Source organism: Chenopodium album, chromosome 1, assembly GCF_948465745.1.
Source record: "Chenopodium album chromosome 1, dcCheAlbu1.1, whole genome shotgun sequence".
NCBI lineage: Eukaryota > Viridiplantae > Streptophyta > Magnoliopsida > Caryophyllales > Amaranthaceae > Chenopodium > Chenopodium album.
The window spans coordinates 57,740,965-57,758,176 of NC_137834.1; the positions used below are offsets into that span (position 1 = coordinate 57,740,965).

Genomic DNA, 17,212 nt, shown 5'->3' on the forward strand with positions numbered 1-17,212 from the left:
TAAAAATTGGTTGGGTTTGGGTCTGGGCTTGAGACAGGTTAGGCATGAGAATGGGAGTAGATTGTTGGGTTTGGATTTGAGATGGGTTAAGCTTGTCTATGGATGTTGAAGGTTGATCTTTTATGAGGAGCTTCACTTTATCATTACGAACTTAAAAAGAAGAGCATAAATCCTTAGAGTGGCCAATTTTTCCACAATGGAAACATAAAGAGCTAATGTTCTCATACTCAATGTGTTGTCATTCCATTACTTACCCAAATAGAATTTATTAAGGGGTAAAGAGATCTATATCAATGAATACTCTCGCATATCAAGCTCTGGTAAGGTGATCCGTTGCGAAATCGACTCGTGGAGGGTTTCCTACTTTTTTTTTGCAATTTTCGAAAAGAGACAACTTATCATGGTATTCAACTAGAAAATCTGGTAAGCAAATCCAGACATTCATTCTATCAAAGGGGTTCATGGATGGTCTAAAGTTTGGTTTCCACTTCGTAATCATTAGGTAATAATCCAAAATAAATCATGGACCTCCTATGAGAGCTCTTTCATAATCATCTTGAACAAAGAAACGAAATAGAAAAATATATCTTTTCCTGGATCAATTATCTCCAGTGTTCCTTTAGGCCTCACATAGCTCTAACTCTTTGGGTAATGAAGGATGGTCGAATGGAGATACCAAGACATTTCCCCATAAGGGTAAGTTTCCACGAGATTCTTAGCTTGTCTAAAGTTTCTTTGGGAAAAGAAAACCGCTTAAGATGGGCCTAGAGGTTTAACAGGATCCTTTTCCCCATTGTAGGGAGAAGACAACAATGTTTCTTGCTTCATTAAACCATTAAAAAGAGCTTTACGCCGCTTCTCTAAAAGAGATGGGTTGCATCACTTTCGGGTTGGTTTGCTTATCATCAACGTTATGTTTAGAGTTCGTAGAACCTAAAATTTGAATTTGATCATCATTAGGGGCTTCTTGCATAGTAGTTCTACCATGGGAGAAGAGTGATAAGGAGAATCTATGAAAAAACAAGAAAATAAAAAGAGACATGAAAGCTTTAAACGAGACCTTGCTAGCTGCAATACATGTAAAAGAAAATCAATTTGAGAAGAAAGAACTTTTCCCGACACTTGTAGACTCCTAGAACCTCCTCAACAGAGTGAGAAGTAGAAAGTCCGATGATCAACCTGATGGAGAGGAAACACTAGAGAGAGAAAGAGTTTATTAAATGCCTTTTGTATACATCTACTTGACAAGCCCATCAAACCCATTACATTGGTCAAATCATGTGGGATTCGGTTGAGCTATATATTCTCGCATTAATTAGGATGGCTTAAGTGTTTTAGGCTAATAAGATTATTATAGGCAAACAAAATTGTTTATGAATTATGAAAAATTCTTGATTATACTTTTTAGATTTGTAGAGAAGAAAATTATAGATGCAATTAAATATACCAATTGTCAACCGTGTTAATTTACAAATATTACATGTTAATGAATTGTACCGCGCGGGCCGGTAAAACTTGTAATGCTTAAAAAAACCGCATCATCAAATCATCAATTAGCATCAGTTTATCCTTTAATTGCGTACTCAAATAAAAATGTCATGCTCCTGAAGCAGAAGGGTCGAGTTTGGGGGTGGGGATGGTGGCTATTCATGGGAGAGGATAAGTAGGTTTTGGGATTCGAGGTGGGGGATCCTTGAAAGGGGTAAGTTTATGTGAGGCGGGTGGCCAGCAGCAACGGGTGCAGTGGCGATGTAGGTGGTAGTGACATGGTGGAAGAGGACATAAGACAGATATTGGGAAAAAATCCAAAAAAAAAACCCTGTAAAATAGGTTGTAGGTCACAAGAACCGTTAAAAGAAAATAAGGGTCAAAGGTGAGATTGTTTTGGAAAAATTGAAGGTGAGATTGTTTTAGGTAGAATTTGTTATATACACTCAAGTGCATCGTACACCCAACTAACCCAAGGTTAGTTTTTTCTTCTCATTTGATGATTAAATGAAAACTAATCATCAATGAAAACAAAATACTCATGGGTGTACGACACACCTGAGTGTATAAAACAACCTCTCGTTTTAGGAAGATAGAACAAATGTGGGATTAGCATTTTCCTTAAAAAGTGGTTATACATTCTTAAATAATCATATCTAGCACACTTTATAACGTACATTAAGAGAGCCCATTGCCCCATAGTACATTAAATATCTCAATTGTGGGCTTTCTCGCTACAAGTTCCAAATCTGGATAAAGGAGGAGGGTTTTGGTAAGCCAATAATAGCCAGTGTAAAACTTTATCACATCCCATGACATGAACCATGACAAATTTCATATTAAACATGACCCCGATAATAGCCCCAAACCTAATAATGACACAACTTAAACTTGACCTGGTCCATACTATAATCTGACCGGTAATGACGACTCAAAATTGACCTAAACTCAATGGACTTGACTCGAAATAACCAGCTACAAGCTCAAACCTGATAGAATGCGTGACCTAACTAATCTCACACGAACATGACCCGACCAAAAGCCTAAACCTATCAACATAGCCTAAATTGACTTGACCCGATTTAAACTCAGAGTGGAACACCCAAATTGAGAGGACTATAATAATGTTATGTTAATAAATAAAAGATTGATTAAAAATCTTAACCAAATTAAATAAATGACCGAATCTTATGTTCGAACTCAATGACATTTGTAAGAACAGGTTTGAGTTTGTTTATAAACTTCATGTAAAGTTTGCTCTAATTTTTAAAAACTAAGTACTTTATAATTATTTGTACATCTTGTACATATACATGTTTGTAAAAATTGTACAAATTATTCATCATATATAGGCATGACAATTGACCATTACCTTTTGATATAGAATGATTAACAAAATCATTGACAAAAATATAAAATTTGAGCTAACTCAGGCCTCATTGAATTAATTCGATTCAAAATCGTTTAAACTAGAGCTTTCAACTAAAAATGCAAACGAGCATGTTCATAAACAAAACTTGAACATGGGAACTCTTAGCGCTCCAAGCTCGAACAAGAAATTAAAAGCTTGTTTGCTACTAATTCATATCAAGCTTAGCTCAAACTACTAACTAAAACTCTCCTCGACTCGAATCATTTCCAGTTGTACAAGCATGCAATGATGTAAGACGTGCTAACAGTTTTCTTAGTGTCATACAATCCGACACTAGACAAATCCAAAAAACAAATAACAATGAATTACACAAGATAAGGAAATTAGTTAAATATGAAAAGATAAAAATTTGTTTTCTATAAACGAAGTATATATTATCCTTTTTCCAACAGCAAGAATAAGAAAAGAAATTGCGTCACACACACATCCTTTTCCATAACTGTGGGCTGTAGTATTAAAATAAAGTTCGCCGCCCAAATGACATTTTTTCATCAGAACCATCATTCATGACTCATTACCACATGTCATATTTTGTTTATTTAGTACATCATCAGTTAGATAGTTTTTCCCAAGTGGCCTATCTTTCAGTTTTTCTTCTTTGTACAATTCTTCTTCTGTTAAAGTAACAATGATGCATTGTGTCAAAAAAAAAAAAAAAAAAAAAAAAAAAAAAAAAAAAAAAGAATGATACAAGGCACACAGTTTCTTTGTACTATCAACAATTAAAATAAATCATCCATTTATTTGCATATAATGGACATGAACAAACCGCCTTTTATGAAAAGAAAAGAAATCATAATGGGACTAGTAGTCTAGTATTACAAGTACACGGCACAAAGTAGTAGAGTAAGTAATGATTTGCTAGGTATCAGTAAAACATTACACAGGACTTATTAACTATGAAATTGAGCAACATAGCAACCGATTACTGTGATTGAATTTATTTTCAGAGCATATATGAAAAATACAATACAAAGATTAATAAACACGACTAAAATAGAGCAACTGCAACATAAAGCTGATCGATTTTGATCTTGATTCTCCACAGAGCTCTCTTGTAATATTTCTCTTATCTTGATTCTATTTCAACCTAACATGTTTGAGTGAAGCTTCTGAAAGTATGGTTATAGCCTTCAAATAATAGCTATAGCATTTGCTGCAATTTTGAGTTTTTGGATTCTCAGCAGATGACATCAAGTTACCTCTAAGCTCTAACTGTGTGGTTACCAAGCAACGTATCAGGGTGAATGAAGCAAAATTCTCAAATTAGCCTCAAAATTCAAGTGATAATGTCTGCTGAGACAATAAGGAGTATTATAATTATTGCAAGCAACTAAGAATTTCTGTGGTTTCTTTTAGCCGAGTGACTCGATAATCAGACTAGAAATAGATATTACCTAAATTTTCATCCCTGAATGGACGGCAACCACTCCTCCAATAAGATTTTCATATTCTACTTTCTGAAATCCTGCTTCTGCTATCATTGATGCAAACTTGTCCTGAAAAAGCGTACAAAGAAGACTTAGCTATGCAAAAATAATAACAGATTGAAAAAACTAGGACTAAAATAGCTGCATAAGTGCATAACAACCATGGCTACAACCCTACAAGTACAGTACAAGAATGATTAGGTCACTACACAAAATATTCAATACAATTTGTCCACCACTTATGTCAGCTAATGTGTAGCATAGCAACATTAATATATTTGTGTATGATTCATATTTTAAGAACCTGCAATGAGATGGTTTAATGCTAAATTTATTAAATTAAACAAAACTCATCCAGATGAATGAGAAATGAGATTTTACAAAGATCAAGTATATAGCTTAGCTTAGATATTAAAAATCCTAGGCAAAGCTCTAATGATGCATTCAAGTGACAAAACCCTATACAAAGGATAAGCAAAGCACTCAAAATTCATTTGCATATTTGATACTTCCTTTGTTTCTCAAATTTTTTACTTTCATGTTTTGGGTCTACGCAGCAAGCAACAAACTTAGTCCCAAAATGATTTGGGGTCGGCTAACATAAATTGTTTGTGAGCACCGCTTTGTGGTATTCATAGTCAGTGAATGTAACTTTGTGGCATTCACTACAAGCCCAAATAAAGGAGGAGAGTTGCAGTAGGTCTGTGGTGGCCAGCGTAAAACTAAGTCACATCTTATGAGCATGAATTACAAATATTAATTATATTAGAATAAATTAATATAAAGAGATACATCATAACAACATTTATTTTCACATATTAGTGAATAAAATGTGGTTATAAACTTGTACATAAACAGTATTAAAAGTCAAAGTGAAACATGTATTGAAATTCAAAGGAAGTATCCATTCTAAAATAAATAGATATCCATGGATATTATACTATCAATCAATCAATCAATCAATCAAAGCCTTAATCCCAAAAGTGGGGTCGGCTAACATGAACCAAATATGATTATTCCGTGTAGTCATCAACATAAATCTTTCTCCTCCATCCCTTACGATCCAATACTTCATCCTCACGTAAATCCATGCACTTCATATCCTTCCTCACTCCTTCCAACCAAGTCATTTTTGGTCTCCCTCTTCCTCGTTTAATCCCTCCATGATCCCACTCTTCCACTCTTCGCACCGGTGCACCCACGGGTCTCCGTCTTACATGTCCAAACCAACGCAGACGATTTTCCCTTAATTTATCTGCAATGTCTGCCACACCTACTTTCTTGCGAATAACCTCATTTCTGATTCTATCTCTTAAAGTGTTTCCACACATCCACCTTAACATGCGCATTTCCGTAACCTCCATCTTTTTAATATGCTCTTTCTTAGAAGCCCAACATTCTGTACCATAGAGCAACACTGGTCTTATGGCAGTCCTGTAGAATTTTCCCTTCAACTGTAGGGGAATGCTGCGGTCGCATAACACTCCCGTGGCCGCTCTCCATTTAAGCCACCCTGACTTAATTCTGTGGGTTACGTCTTGATCAATGTCACCATTCTTCTGGATGATCGACCCAAGATACTTAAAACATTCACTCATGGTCAAATCCTTTCCATCCAAACTCACCACTTCATTGCTTGTCCCCCTCTGAGTGCCAAAACGACATACCAAATATTCAGTCTTACTCCGACTTAGCTTAAACCCTCTAGATTCCAACCTTTGCCTCCATTGCTCCAACTTAACATTAACCCCGTCCTTAGTCTCATCCACCAAAACGATATCATCCGCGAACAACATACACCATGGAACCTCATCTTGAAATGGTCTAGTTAATTCATCTAGAACCGTTGCAAAAAGAAAAGGGCTTAATGCAGACCCTTGATGCAATCCGATTGTAATAGGGAAATCTTTTGTCAACCCTCCGCATGTCCTCACATTTGTTGACACATCCCGATACATATCCTTAACTAGGTCTACATACCTTCGTGGGATACCTTTCTTCAACATTGCCCACCAAAGTATCTCTCTTGGCACCTTGTCATATGCCTTCTCTAAATCAATAAAGACCATATGAAGATCTTTCTTCTTTACCCTATAAAACTCCATCATTTGTCTTATCAAATGGATTGCCTCCATAGTAGATCTCCCAGACATAAAACCAAATTGGTTATCTGAAATGCTTGTGTATGCCCTCAACCTTTGTTCAATCACCCTTTCCCACAGCTTCATAGTGTGGCTCATAAGCTTAATTCCTCGGTAGTTAGAACAATCTTGAGCGTCTCCTTTGGATATTATACTAGGAAAGTTAAAATCAAAAACTGATTCCCTACAAAGTTTTCTGCTATAGTTGAGGTTACACAGATAAAGACACCGAAGATGCTGAAGATGACGCTTTTTTATAAGTAATGTTGATCTTGGCAAGACTGGAAAAAGTCACTAGGAGCATAGATGGGAGGTAGAGTATTTGAGTTATGATTTGGACATTAATGAAGATGCGGATGAAGTGCACTTGCCGAATAAGTAGTGGAATGAAAATTCTAGTGAGGAGGGTAGTTTGGAGGGATATGATGTGTGGATGAGGAGCATGATGGTTACCTTGTTTTGAACCTTATTTTGCATTTCAGCACACTAGACTGAAATAGGGAATTTTGCTAAAAAATATCACTTTGATTAATGGGTTGAAATTCCCTACGAATGTTGCTTTTCAGCACACTTGATTGAAAAAGGTTATGAATACTATTTTTGCATACGATCAACCATAAAGTGGGAGCATATTGTAAAAAAAAAAAAAAAGAAAAGAAAAGAAAAAAAAAGGGTGTGATTGCCCTTGGAAGAAGGGGAAGAGGGTTGTAGTAAGTACATATTTAAGGTACACACTGGAAGGTTGAAGTTGGAGGAAACTTCTCTTATTAAAGAGCATGAGATTAGAGCATGAGTGTGAGTTTCAAACAGAAAATCTTAATGTTGTGCAAAATTTTGGGGTGAGAGATAAGGTACTATAAGGCTTACTACTGCTAAGATGATAGCATTACAAAAAATTCATGGTAATGCATCTCGCTACGAAAGGGTATGGGATTATGCAGCTACAATTCAGAAGTATAATCCAGGATCTAGTGCATTTGTAGTTGCAGATGGGATTGACAGCCTCCACCCTTTTTCCGGAGGATGTAAACTTGTTTCAAAGCTTTGTAAAGATGGCTTTGTACAATGTTGCATACCCATTTTGGGAGTAGATGGGTGTCCTTTAAGGGGAGTATTAACTAGAATACATTTGGTTTATCTTATTGCTTGAGCTATATTTGATTTCTTGATTTGCTCAATTCTAACGTAGAATCACTTAGCTTCATGAGAAAGAGCATATAACTTTCATGTCTAAGACAAAAGGTACTTGCAACAAACACATTTTATTTCCTAATTGTTTAGCTCTTTGGACTTGTTATGTACTCCATGTGTTCATGTAGTTCTTCCTATTTACTATAGAAACACATACCAAGAATAATAAATAACATAAAGTATACTAGTACATGTGATTACTTTATGAGGAGAGAGATAGCGTTAATAAGATAAATGTCCCAAAAGTAGGCCAAGTTACGGAAAAATAATATTATTTCCTTGGAAAAAAGGAAAGAGTTACGGAAAAAACTTCATGAAACAGCCCATATGAAAAGTAGGAAGTATTTCATGAAAGGAGATAGTACATGGAAAGATGGTTACTTTCCAGCTTCTTGTATATAAGCATTAGTTTAGCCTTAATGATATAACCTTACAATCGAGAAAGTATTCAACAAACATGAAAAAAGCTTTAAAAAGAGAATCTTTAGATTGGTGAAAGAATGTGAATACCTTATGATCTAAAGGAGTATGCACAGTTAAGTCGCATTAGCACTGTCCATTGTCCACTAACAATATATAACTAGTTTTAATACAAAATGTATATAGAATCCACACATGATAACAGTTCACATATAGACACATTTCACATATAATTACACCAACACTTATAGACTTTCACTGCTTAATTGCCGAGTGAGAAGTATATCCACCCTTCTTTTTTGTAAACAACAAATTAAATTCTATAAATGAAGAGAAATGACCTACAATGTACAGATTCCCTTAAAACCAAAACTAATGACAACTCCTCAATGAAAACTCTATCACTAATTCTAGTTTTATGGTTAAAAGCTTTTTAACACTCACATCAAGTTTGATGTCATGTATATTTTCCTTTTCTTTTAACTATGAATATTTCATACCTAAGATCATGCTTCTCCCTTTCTTAATCTAGCTAAAATACTATTACTGTGGATGCAAACTTAGTAGGTTATAGTTTTGGGCTGGTGTCCAAGACTAAAGATTGAGACCTATCTACATCATTGCCCTTTGTGATAGAAAGGAAATTTTTTTGCACGACTCTACCTCCAATGATACATGAATAATCATAAATAAATAGAGAAATGGCTTGCAAAGCATTTCACTACTCTCTCCTAATATTTGCACAGCTAAAAAAAGGAGGGCAAGTTGCTATCACCTGTGAAGGGAAGCGACGGATACTTTCAACCAAATATTGGTAAGACTCTCTATCTCCTGCAACCAACTCTCCCACGGCAGGAATGATAGAAAATGAATAGTAATCATATCTGCACAAAAGATGCGACATAAGATTATAGCAATCATTGTGGGACATTGTAAATGCTAGACCAATTACATGGAATTTTTGAATGGGTTCACATCAATTCAAATCAGAAATTATAAGTTTACATCAGTTCAAATTAAAAAACATAAGTTCAGATTAGATTAAAGAAGCAAAAATAAGATGAACTGAACTTAGCCTAAGCCTAACTGTTAAAAACCCCAACCTCCTTATAGCCTACAAAGATGCTAAATAAGTAATTCTATCCCACAGAACATCCCTAACTAATTATCCTGAAAAAGTTGCAATAACCATTCTAACGCCAGACACCACATAATCACCATAAAGCATGGCAACACATCTCCTTTACCCTTCCAATGCACACGAAATGAACCTGCCGATCCCTTCCAATGCACACAAAATGAACCTGCCACAGCTCATAAACAGTTTGAGGATAACTAGGACTCCCCATGCACAGAAAAAAGCAACTTACCGACATTGCTTGCCATCTCACAATGAAGATGATCATGTGAGCAAGACTCACTTTGGCACAACACAGCACACACAACTGGCAAAACAGCCATCCCTAGTCATCTCCTTTGAAGCATATCACTAGTTTTAACTCTACCAGTTCACACCATTGCTTAACTAAGAGGCCAGCGTATAAATAGTCATTTTGTTGTCAAATGCATGCAAAAAGCCACCCTAAAACCAAGGCATTTAACAGTATGGTGCACTTTGCACTAATTGTTATGCAATAAGCCAGTTGCCTTAGATCACAATCAAGAAGCTAAAGGTCCTTATGCATGAAGAAGAGTGCAGTGATAAGCATTACATCCAGAAATGGCAGTAATGAAACAAAATAAGAGTGCAAGAGCATGGCAAAAGGTCATAATATGCTCACAATTGCTTGAAAATAGGAGTTTCGACACGGCTTAATTCAAGACAAAGAAACCGCCCTCCACGTCTGAGTACCCTATAAAACATAGAAAACTAACTTAGCAACAATTTGAGTAAAAATCATAAATGGACATGTCATGATGACAAGTTTGCCAAAAAAGGACAAAAAAAGAGGGGGGGGGGGGGGGAGGGGGACATAAATATGCACAATGCAAAAGGTCTAATCAAGAAATGCCAAGTTTTATATAGGAGAGCCTCCGCATGAGCCATGCAGAAAACCTCATATTACATTGCTGCTTATGCTAACAACTCTAAGGTCCCCTCCCGGTCCTAGGTGATCCTAGGATCGATTCTCATCACCCGCGCCCTTGTGGCTCTCTAAACACCAAAAAAAAAAAAAAAAAAAAAAAAAAAAAAAAAAAAAAAAAAAACAACTCTAAGGTAGTCTTAATGCCACAACTACCCAATCATACAACTACACAAGTTTCCAATCAAACATTTGGATGAAAATGTTAGTAGAAGAAAACTTCTACAATTAAATAAACTAAAACCATACTTTGCAGTGGAACCCAAAAAATATTCTATTAGTTCCTCTGTTATTGAAGCTATTTTAAAAGGTTATTTTGAGTGCCAATTTTAGTAGATTTAATAATTTACGTTAATATCAGAGCTTCATTGAATGATAGAAGCCAAAATGTAATTGTTCCAGAAAATAACCTCTAAATCGTTGTAAAATTACATTTTTGTATTGACAGTAAGTTCCACAATAAATTATTGACTAACATCAGAAGTTCACACATATAGAATTTCAGAACAATCCAGCCTCTTACAAATGCAACTTGTGCTTACTGCATATTAGTATGCACTAGCAAGACCAGCCAACAAGTTACAAATCAAAGTATTCCATTCAGTGGTTCACAGTCTTCACACTAATATACGTCAGTTGATATTGAGGCTTTTATCTGAAAAATAAATAAGAACACTTATCGCTAGTTTACCAGGCTAAGAATGTACTCAAGTCTCAAGAAGGCTATAAAAGCCACTGAAAACATACAAATTCTTCCTCATGGCCCTTTAAAGGGAAGTGCACAACCATATATACATCCAGTCAATATTTTCAATAAATTAAAGCACTATTACAGGAATTTCCTGATCTAAATTTTGTACTGACATTCAAAGGTTCTTATCCTTGAGCAGTTAATAACTAACCTGTAGGCTTCTGCAAGAGCTTTTTCTATGTGCGTAACATTCCTGATCCCAAATGCAATAGTGTAGCCATCCATTGAATTATCTTCAAACTTCAAAGATTCAGCATCACCCTTCACCCATATTAAAGACGTATCTCCTCCAAGACCTATACCGGTTGAAAACATCACAATAGTAAGCATTGACATAAGAAAGAAAAGAGCAAAGAGGAGATTTAATGAGGAAAAAAAAGGAAGAAACAGGATAGCCAAAGAATAGGGTAAAGTGTAATAGCAGACAAGCTAAAGATTTTGGGTTAGAGCTTGCCTAAAGCTTGCATAGGTTAGTTTATCTACAAAATGATCTAGTCTTAAACAATACAATTTATTGATAAAAGTTAAGACATAACTAATTGCAGGCACAACTATACAAAAAGACTGATACATTAAATAATAGTAAAAATAATAAATAACTCTTGTTATGGAGCTTTGCAAATAAACTAGCCATGAATGACACAACGCTCACTCACTTGGGTATACCTAATGACAGTTTCACTAAAAGTTTTCAACATAGTTAAAGTAGTTCCCAAGCAGGCAAGCATATGAACTCTAAGCAAGTGTGGCTTAGAAAACAACTGTCCAGGAACTGTTGAACTCAGAGCAAGCCCACTTCCCTTATAAGCTTCATCAATTGAGGGTGGAAACAGATTTGACATCTTAAATGAAAATAAATAAATTGCAAGACTTTTCAATTTTCCCAATAGTTTTAAGTAGAAAATCAAGTATAATACAAAAAGAGAAGAAACAGGTGGAAACATAGTGATATAATTTTTACAAAGTCCATAATTTTACCTCTTTCCAAAGCCCTCTTTTTACCAACATCTAACATCTTTGGGTTGATGTCACAAACATAGATTTTAGTTTCTTCCAGTAGATAATCTTTAGATGCATTTAGCAATGCTTTGCGCTTAATTGAATCCAAAACCCTGAAAGCAACATCACCTGCCAAATAAGAAAAGGCAACTATTACAAATAGCTTACAGCACATTTCATCCAAAATTAAATCCATTTTATGGCCCCACATTACAAATCTTCAAAAAAAACAACTTATATGCCTATATGACTTCTCTCTTGATTTAAAGGTTCGTCATTTTTTCATATAAATATATGTACAAAAATAGGTAGAGACAAAGAGGAAGAGTATTCATGCTAGACTATACTCAAGGCTCTACACACCCTATTTGATTAGTAAAGTGTGCATTTATAAAGATGAGACCTCAAGTTAAAGAAAAAGTAATGGAACTTAAAAAAAAAAAAAAAAAAAAAAAACAAAAACAAAACAAAACCCTCTGCATGAAGCAATTTATTGCTAATTTAAATTATGATAATGATCCAGCCACAATTGGAAACAACATAATCTAGAAAGACCTAGATATCTCACAGTGCCAAAGAAATTAACCTTGTCTCACAACGTGTAAGCAACTAAGCACAGGGCATAAACATTTGGGGAAATATGAAAAATATTACTATATTTATTGTAATACTCACTTGCAAACTCTTTCCTCCTTACAAACTCTCTCTCCCAAGTTCTCTGGAGTTGCAGGCAACTAGACAAGTGCATTAAAGATGAATGAACTTCTCTACATGAATTAAATGAAGCAAATTGCAAAAGCCAATTTCAAAAAAGTGCTAGGATAATATCAATATTGAATAATGAATTTTTTTTGAAGCAATTAAGCACTTATAATTGTACATAGTGGGTAGCAAAACGTGTTTATTCAATTTTGGAAATTAGAAATGGATTGGGATTAGTCTTTGTTTTTAGGAATCAAGAAACGATAAAGGGTGCTAAGTTCATTAGTTAATTTTAAACTTCCGGGTACCTAATCACTTGACTTGGAGGTTTATCAACTACTGCAAACTAAGGGTACCCAAATCTGAAAACCCTATATAAAATCATTTTAATATTACATGATGAAAAACTAGACCACATTAAACTAAAGATCTAACTTATTTAAATTTTGGATGAGTTTATTAATAAGTTTTGTCACACACAAAAACATAAGGCTTCACTTTAATAACTATTCATATGCATTTTTATAAGACATTTTTATCCAAAAATGCAAGGTTAATTAAGACAAGGTATCCTGCAAGGCTACAAAATAATCCTTTGTCTCACACAAAGCTTCTTATTTTACTTGGACATGTATTTTTGGAAAAGTGTTGGTGTTGGGGTTTGTGAAGTATGAGTGTGTGTGTGTGTGTGTGTGTATATATATATAATAAAAAAATAAAAAAAATAAAAAAATAAAAACTAAATAGCAGGTATTCTTTATTTTTTTCCAAGTGAGGTACGAGAAAGTAGGTCCCATAAAACTTTAAGGGAGTAGAATGAAGATATAAGAGGAAAAAGGAAAACATTACAATATTATTTAGACAAGTCAGGGAGAAATGGAATGTCTTATGTGAGACAAGCAATAAGAGAGAAATGGAGAGTTTTTTTTGCGGGACAGAGGGAATAATGGATAAACATATCTACAAATCAGCCAAATTCCTTTTATTTTACGCATAGAATAATATGGGGAGCTGGTAGTCCACAAAGAAGCCACCAAAGTGACTTTATCCCACAATATATCAAACACGACACCATAGCCATTGAACGTTTGTCATTTCTACTTAACTCAAACACCTCAAAGCCTCAAAGGATAGCCATCACTACATTTCTCCAAAGCAAATTCTCCACCCTCCCCAAACCCCACAAAGTGAATCCAAAACCACTCCTATAGTCCTTCATAATCGAAGGAACTAACCAACAATATCACATTGAAGGAAATCATGAGAACATGACTCGATAGTAGCTCTGTAAAACAAGCAAATTTTAATCTCCTCTTTTGAAGAAAATCATACCTATTGATACTTCCCAAAGCTAAAGTCCACACCAAAATATCACCTTAGAAAGAACCTTCACTTTCTAGATAAGTTTTCTAAGGGGAGGGCAAGATATTTGGCGCAATTAAGACAAAAAAGGAATGATTTGCAAAAAAATTCCTTGAATAATCTCCAATTAACACTCTAAATTCTCCTCAATTTCTAATTGAATATCCAAAATGCAAACATAGACTTGATCATTTTTTTTTTTTAGGTGGGTGGGGGGGGGGGGGGGGGGGGGGGAGGGGACAAGGGGATCCTAAAGATTAAGTACCTCACAAAACTGCAATTTATCCTAAACACGCATGTAGAGTGGATGAATGATAGACGTGGGTATAAAGTACAAAGAGGTTGCTATATATCCAAACGTCTACTCAAAATCCCAATCTCAAAAGTGGATTCTTTTACCAACTCTATCTTGAACCTCACTAGTGGGGTAACTAACTAAGAAACTTGTGAAATGACTTTCCATTGGGCAATTGTGAGTCATCCATCTTTAGAATCTAATTTGACACAAAATTACTTGCTTTTAATGAAGTTATACTAGAATGACAACTCCTCACGAGGAAACTTTCCCCAAAACCCCTTTATAGTTCTACCAAAGCAAAATATTTTGAGATCACCCACCATACCCCAAGCCTTCCTCTGCCTTATGACAAACAAAACACTGCTAGATCTTAAAGTCCAAGATCATCATGCCATTCCCCTCCAATCAAACCATAAAAAATATGTTTTAAGGAAAAGCATCTAAATTTGCTACAATGTCTACATTTTTTTCACAGACCCTATGTTCTCGACAACCTTTCCAAAAGCATCGAAGCAAAAGTGTCTAAATTTGCTATATTTTCTTGTAGTGTAAGTATCTTGGATTTTTGGGTTGTATAAGTATTGAACTATTTATGTGTTCAAGTAAAGGTTTTTTTTTTCCTGGTTAAAGTTTATGCCAACTTATGAGACATCCGTAGTCCATCCCTCCGGATTGAATGTCCACCACTGACAATTATAAATCATCTACCATCAATATATAAAATTGAAGTGGCACTTATATATTGAAATTAAACTAAACTAAACTAAAAATAACAATAATATTCACTTCAATTGAAAAGAAAACAACTTAAAGTTCAAGCTGGTGCATTTAAGTGACAAGATATGCACAAAACGATGTTTCCTATTATCACTACATGAAAACCAAAATGTATAACTGTCTAACTTTATAATTTTAGAACATGCCAGAAGGGAAGCACTGAGATTATCAAACCAGTAAGGATGTCAGTAGTTCAAGATAATAGTTACACAAGTTCCTAATTTCACAAATCATGAGCTTGGAGAATTCATCTCCTAAAGTTGATCGTGCTTTACAGTTATCATCATACTTTCTCTCATGCCACAGCACCTGCACTGAATTCCAATACATACAATAATAAGTTAAGTCAGGGCATGAGAACTGACCTGTTCCACCAGCCACATCCAGATGCTTCATTCCAGGGAATGGATTCAGTTCTTCTACCAATCTGACAGCATAAGATACAACATTGTGATTGCGATTGAAGTGAAAACCATGACGGATTAATAATTGATAATGAGGGAAGGGGAGGTGAGGGTAAAGAGAGCAGAAAAAGGTAAGCTTCCAATTTTCTTCGAACATTCCAACATTAGAAACGTTTATTTGAATCCCTCAAATTCCCTTCCCTCCAAGCTTCCCTCATTCCACGTACAAACCAGTTAAAAAAAATGGGGCCCCCGATGTCCCTTCCCCTAAATGCCCTAATTAAATCACACTGTAAATGATAAGCAACTTCAGTGACTTGTCCACTACAATCAGAAACAAACCTATCTTTCCATAATCTGTGCAGACCACCACTCATTAAGTCATTCATCAAATCATAACTTGAAGCAACATTTGAAAAGACATTTCCAACCATCTGACTTTTCTCCTCTTCACGCACTTCCTTAAAACCTGAAAGAAATTGTAAAGAACGTGGATTCATTGCGTGGTTGTAAGAAGTACAAAGTAAAAAAACAACAATTAATTTATTGCATGAGGATCTCACTGTAGACAGCCATTCAACCAAATTTGCAGAAACCCGCAAAAAGATATCGCATAAGACAGCGAATTGGTTCATACCCAGTTGAAAATGTGCTACTTAAAACTGTCTACCGCTATTAAAATTATGATATACATAAATGGGATGCATTATGAAACACATACTAATCCTCTTGCGTATTCATACTTGCCTCATATTCAAGAATCCACAAATGTCACACCAAACAACGAATAAAGAAGAAAACTAAATCAGATTACATACACTCATCAACTTTTTTTAAATCGAATAATTAACAATCCCACTCGATATATAAACACTGGTTACTGGTAACACTACACAACAATTCAAAATAGTCATTCCATACGAATTTGATACTCACATTGCTAGTTCAAACTACACTATCAACGTGACTATTAATTCCAAGCGAAAGGAACATTAAATTTGTAGCATTATTCAATGTCTAATACAGTAAGGTCAAGACGGAACGAGGCGATTACAACATTACCAACTGACGGCATACGAGTAAAATTTGCTCACCAAGTGCAGCACAATCTACGAATTTTAAATCAGGATCACTAAAATTCAATTAATTTTCACTAAAACTAATTAATTAGCCAGAAAATGAGATCAGAACGAAAATTAATCAAAAACAGCACAATAACCAAATTTAATCAGCAAAAGAAGTGATTATTCACACAAACATTCAATTGAAAAAGGTGATTATTTACCGAAACTAGTGGCGTGGGAATGCAGACGAGAAACGGAAGGGAGAAGAGGCAAAAGCTTAGAGCGCGAAGCTCTCGTAAAAGCTCGCAACGCCATTGTTGGTGTGGGGATGTGGATGTTCGATTGCCGCAGACTGAATTCTTTGATATAGAGTAGTTGGAAAAAATAGCATTTGTTTGAAGAGAAAAAAAAAATGAAGTGTTGCAAAATAGCATTTGTTTTTTGAAAATAGTATAGTGCACCCGGGTGCACCATGCGCATGGTGCACCCGGAAATAACATTAGACATATTTAAAGAACATGGGCAAAAAAAAAAGAACATGGGCAAAAAAAAAAGAACATACATGTGTTTGACAAAGGAACATGTTTGTGTTTGATAAGAACATGACATTACAAAGAACATAAAGTCTTTACAAAAAGAACATGTTATTTTTCATGGTTATTTGGGTGG

General features: G+C 35.0%; 1 protein-coding gene across 5 annotated transcripts; it reads right to left on the reverse strand.

Moving 5' to 3' along the window:
- Window positions 1–3,693: 3,693 nt before the first annotated feature.
- Window positions 3,694–16,940, reverse strand: LOC145590134 (2-methoxy-6-polyprenyl-1,4-benzoquinol methylase, mitochondrial-like). Of its 5 annotated transcripts, none has more exons than XM_081646991.1 (9): window positions 16,765–16,939; window positions 15,822–15,948; window positions 15,441–15,502; window positions 11,916–12,065; window positions 11,089–11,233; window positions 9,884–9,955; window positions 8,878–8,986; window positions 4,318–4,419; window positions 3,694–4,135 (listed from the first exon to the last, which is right to left on the reverse strand). In XM_081646991.1, the coding sequence occupies exons 1-8, from the start codon at window positions 16,856–16,858 to the stop codon at window positions 4,318–4,320; spliced, it is 861 nt and encodes a 286-aa protein (XP_081503117.1). In that variant the 5' UTR covers window positions 16,859–16,939; the 3' UTR covers window positions 3,694–4,135. The 5 variants fall into 5 exon arrangements, with proteins under 5 accessions (XP_081503117.1, XP_081503044.1, XP_081503092.1 ...); XM_081646918.1 differs by having other exon boundaries at window positions 3,694–4,213; XM_081646966.1 differs by having other exon boundaries at window positions 3,694–4,216.
- Between the last annotated feature and the right edge of the window lie 272 nt (window positions 16,941–17,212).